The 5,258-nt window shown below is 49.8% G+C and overlaps 1 protein-coding gene across 1 annotated transcript in view; it reads left to right on the plus strand.

Annotated features, from left to right (window-relative positions):
* Window positions 1-1,169: 1,169 nt before the first annotated feature.
* QSOX2 (quiescin sulfhydryl oxidase 2) overlaps window positions 1,170-5,258 on the plus strand; it is a 50,503-nt gene continuing 46,414 nt past the window's right edge. The window contains exon 1 of the mRNA XM_018564067.1: window positions 1,170-1,454. Coding sequence (XP_018419569.1) covers window positions 1,205-1,454 — 250 coding nt within the window. The 5' untranslated portion in view covers window positions 1,170-1,204. The remainder of the gene's footprint in view (window positions 1,455-5,258) is intronic.

Raw genomic sequence — 5,258 nt, forward strand, 5'->3', positions numbered from 1 at the left:
TCCCTCCTGCTTGCTGATGCCCCTTCTGTCCCTCCTGCTTGCTGATGCCCCTTCTGTCCCTCCTGCTTGCTGATGCCCCTTCTGTCCCTCCTGCTTGCTGATGCCCCTTCTGTCCCTCCTGCTTGCTGATGCCCCTTCTGTCCCTCCTGCTTGCTGATGCCCCTTCTGTCCCTCCTGCTTGCTGATGCCCCTTCTGTCCCTCCTGCTTGCTGATGCCCCTTCTGTCCCTCCTGCTTGCTGATGCCCCTTCTGTCCCTCCTGCTTGCTGATGCCCCTTCTGTCCCTCCTGCTTGCTGATGCCCCTTCTGTCCCTCCTGCTTGCTGATGCCCCTTCTGTCCCTCCTGCTTGCTATTTGGAAAGTATTTATTTTAAATCGTTAATTGTGACCGTTAATAATATTCCATCCATTATTCACTGCCATGGGCTACATATTATTACCGGTCACAATTAACGATTTAAACAAAATACTTTGTAAATAAATGGCTGTTTCCTCGATAATCCCGCCTACGTACGCGCAGATACTGGGTCAGCGTTCTCGACAGAACACCGGCACAAAATTTTTTAAACTGAAGCGGCTGCCTGAGGTCCTGCACTTGCTGGGGACCTCGGCAGCCTTCCTGCTAACCACACAGTGCCATGGTGGTTGGGGGGGGGCCCTTCATAGTTTCTTGCACCGGGGCCCTGAAGGTTCTAGTTACGCCTCTGCTGATGCCCCTTCTGTCCCTCCTGCTTGCTGATGCCCCTTCTGTCCCTCCTGCTTGCTGATGCCCCTTCTCTCCTTCCTGCTTGCTGATGCCCCTTCTCTCCTTCCTGCTTGCTGATGCCCCTTCTCTCCTTCCTTCTTGCTGGTGCCCCTTCTCTCCTTCCTGCTTGCTGGTGCCCCTTCTCTTCGTCTTGCTTGCTAGTGCCCCTTCTCTCCGTCCAGCTTGCTAGTGCCCCTTCTCTCCGTCCAGCTTGCTAGTGCCCCTTCTCTCCTTCCTGCTTGCTGGTGCCCCTTTTATCGCTCCTGTCCTGGGCACTAGCACACAAGTACCATACAATAGACACAGCCCCGTTGCACTGCTCGTGCAGTCCTACCACCGCAGCAAAGGGCTTAGCTCCGCCCAGCCCATGTGTCCTCCCCAAACCGCCCAGTTAGGGCGTTCTCCCACCCTTCCTATGCTGTGTGTTTTCTACGGGCTGGTGACGTCACGCCTGGTCAGTATGGCGGCCGGCGTCCTGGAAAGAGCAGGGATGTGGTGGCTGGTGATGGCGGCGCTGTGTTGGGTGGTGAACGGGCAGGATTCTCTGTACGGAGCCCAGGACCCCGGTATACACATTCTAGACCGGAGGACAGTGAATGCCGCTCTGTACAATTCCTCCTCCGCCTGGCTGCTAGAGTTCTACTCCTCTTGGTGCGGACACTGTATCAGTTACGCCCCCACCTGGCAAAGCCTGGCCGCGGACGTGCAGGGTGAGAGCATACCTAACTGGCCAGGGGTGATATATGTGGGTACAGGGGTGTGCGACATTATGGGGGTGGTATATGGGGTATAGAGCATGTATGATATAACTGGTGGTGGTATATGGGGTACAGACTCTGTGACATCACTGAAATGTTATATTGGATTCAGAGGCTAAGCACTGGGGGTGCTATATGGGGTGTATGACATCACTGGACGTGCTATATAGGGTGTAGCGATTGTGCGACATCCCTGGGGGTTATATATGTGGGTACCGGAGATTTGTGACATTACGGGGTGGTATGTGGTGTTTCAGGGATATATGACATCACTGGCGGTGGTTTATGGGATACAGAGGATGTGTGACATCACTGGAGGTGGAATATCAGGTATGGGGGATGTTTGATATCACTGGGGGTGCTGTATAAGGTGTAGCAATTGTGGGACACTGGGGGTGATATATGGGGGTACAGTGTGTGTGGGACATCACTGGCAGTGCTTTATGGGGTACGGGTATGTGACCTCACTGGAGGTGGTTATATGAGATATGGGGGCTGTTTGACATGGGGGTGCTATATAGGGTGTGTCGGTTGTGGAACATCCCTGGGGGTGATATATTAATTTATAGGGGGTGATATATGGGGGTGCAGGGTGTGACACATTACTCGGGTGGTATATGGGACTTTAGGGGATGTGACATCACTGGCTGTGGTGTATGGGGGATATGTGACATCACTGGTGGTGTATGGGGGATGTGTGACCTCACTGGTGGTGGTATAGGAGATACGGGGTCTGTGTGACATCAAAGGGTGCTATATAGGGTGTGGCGGTTGTGTGGCATCCATGGGGGTGCAGGGTGTGTGACATTACTGGGGTGGTATATGGGGGTTCAGGGATGTGTGACATCACTGGCGGGTGGTTTATGGGGATGTGAGACATCACTGGCAGTGGTATTTAAGATATGGGGGCTGTGTGACATCACTGGGAGTGGTATTTAAGATATGGGGGCTGTGTGACATCACTGGGGGTGCTATATAGGGTGTGGTGGTTGTGGGACATCCCTGGGGGTGATATATGAAGTTACAGGGGTATGGGGCACCCCTGGGGGCCACATATGGGGTACAGGGTGTGACTGACATTACTTTGGTGGTATATGGGGGTTCAGGGCATGTGTGACATTACCGGGGTGGTATATGGGGGTTCAGTGGATGTGACATCACTGGCAGTGGTTTATGGGGTAAGGGGGGATGTGTGACATCACTGGCAGTGGTTTATCGGGTACTGGGGATGAGTGACATCACTGGGGGATGGTTTATGAGATATGTGGGCTGTGTGACATCACTGGGGGTGCTCTATAGGGTGTGGCAGTTGTGGGACATCCCTGGGGTGATATATATGGTGCAGAGGATGTATGACATCACTAGGGTGGTATATATGGTGTAGGTGATGTATGACATCACTGGAGGTGGTATACATGGTGCAGGTGATGTATGACATCACTGGAGGTGGTATACATGGTGCAGGTGATGTATGACATCACTGGAGGTGGTATACATGGTGCAGGTGATGTATGACATCACTGGAGGTGGTATATATATGGTGCAGGTGATGTATGACATCACTGGAGGTAATATATATGATGCAGGGAATTTATGACATCACTGGAGGTGGTATATGGGGTACAGAGGATGTGATATCACTTGGGGGTGGTATATATGGGGCAGGGCATGTGACAACTGGGCGTGGTATATATGGAGCAGCGGATGTGACATCCCTGGGGGTTGTGTATATGGGGAAGGGGATGTGACATCATTAGGGGTGGTATATATGGGGCAGGGGATGTATGACATCACTGGGGATGGTATATAGGGGACGTAGGACCGGAGAAAGGACTGGGAAAATCCTAGTAGACCAGTCCTCTGCCATTTGTAGAACCTTCATGACAACACTTTGTTGTTGCTTGTCAGTAGAAGTATACGGGTCCTGTATGCTATAACTTGCCTTCTGAATTCTGCATGTGCCTGCCATCTTTGTTTATTAGGTGTTATTGGTGGTTTCCTGTACATGGTCATGGCTTTCTGCCCTGTATATTGGATTCTGCTCCACATCCCAGCTGCCACTGTGAATTGTATTGGTGATGGTCATACATTGGCATTATCCCATAGGTTGGTGTTGATGTGACTGTGAACAAGCCTAGTACAATGACTTACATTTGATGGTTTCACCCGACCGTGTACATTGGTGTGCTGATCATAACCTTATCTCTGGGGAACAATAGTGATCATTTAGTGAAATGGATTTATCTCCCCAAGACTTGTCAGACGGAGGTCATGAAGTGCCGGTAAAGTCTGTTGTGTGTGTTTTTCAAATTCAGTCCATTATTGTCGGCATCAGGGGACAGCTAACGTGTTGTCTCAAGGTAGCTCCAGAAGTTGTGCTCTCCTGGTGTATGTAGCATCCCTATGTGCAAACCTCACACGCGTGTTTGTGCACGCGGCACTTGTTTTCAGTTTGTTTAATAGACTGCCATAGCTGATAAACCTGAAAGACCAGGAAGCAGAAGCAGGACTTCTGTATTTGTGTCAGCTGTCACTTTCCCAGCCCTGCATGTGTTCGTGTCAGCAGTCACTCTCAGGGTTTTGTGTACGTGTGTCATCTATCACTCTGTGATCCATCGGGTCAGATAGGAAATTGAAGTGCACCAGGTCACAGGTTCTTTTTAAAGAAAAAGTCATTTTGCCCATTCAAGGCTGGGCCACGGTGTCTTTGTAGGTGACCGTCTTGAACCGCTGATACTTCCCTTGGCAATGCTCCACCTCCTCAGTCTCTGTTGCAGGCAGGGGCAATACCTTGTGAGCATGTGACCTCCTCCCATGTAACAGTGCTTGAGTGTAGCAGCCTTTCACTAGGCCCAAGCACTGTCACATTACTAGGAGAGTGATGTCATTGATCCCCTTAGCATCTCTGACACTAGAGATTAGTCATTTTGTTCTGAGTTGACATGGTGACAGTGTCTCTTTAAACCCCAACCTTGCAACTTTTTTTTTTCTAACTTCCCTTCATTCTGGGGCCTCTCCATTCAAAGATGCACACCTGCTGCCTCCGTGTATGGGAGAACATTACTCCATGTAACAGTTCTGGTGTTTGTTTGGCTGCTTGGCTCCCAGGGAGAAAGTTCTGTGTAAGGTCTGGAGCTCAGACAGGGATTCTTTTTGCATACGCGAGCCAGGAGCAGAGGGGAGGTTCATATAAACATGCATCTGTGGATGCCAGCAGTAAAGTGCTGTGTTCTCCCCTAGAAATGTTTCAGTTGGGTGGGTTGAAACTGTAGCCAGCTTATAAAAAAAAGGAGCAGCGGGGTTCATGGTTTGTTCATACCAAGCGCTTTCCAGGAGCAGAGCAGTTACAGACCGGATCAAAACTGTGTCCAATGTATTCCAATGGTATTTTAGGCTCTAGTTCACATCGCAGCGCTCAGTTCCAGAGCATGTAAAAAAAAACTGCAGCAAGCCCTATTTTACCTGCTCTGGAACGCATGCAAACGCCCTGGAATGCACTGAAAGCCAATTTTAAACTAAAAAAAAAACAAACCAAAAACGCGGCAAAAAACGTGTGCAGAAACTCATGCAGATCTGGTCTGCATTTGGTGTGAACAAGCACTCAGTGAGAAATAGAAACCTTGTGCAAATATTTATCAATTCAGTTTTCTGTAAAAATAAACAAATATACAGTATGTGACGACATTAAAATATTTCAGCCCGTCACTTTGGAATTATACCTAAATGATGGCCCTGAGATTATTCTTCCAGATCTGT

The sequence above is a fragment of the Nanorana parkeri genome, unplaced genomic scaffold (assembly GCF_000935625.1).
Source record: "Nanorana parkeri isolate BGI_ZX_2015 unplaced genomic scaffold, ASM93562v1 scaffold719, whole genome shotgun sequence".
NCBI lineage: Eukaryota > Metazoa > Chordata > Amphibia > Anura > Dicroglossidae > Nanorana > Nanorana parkeri.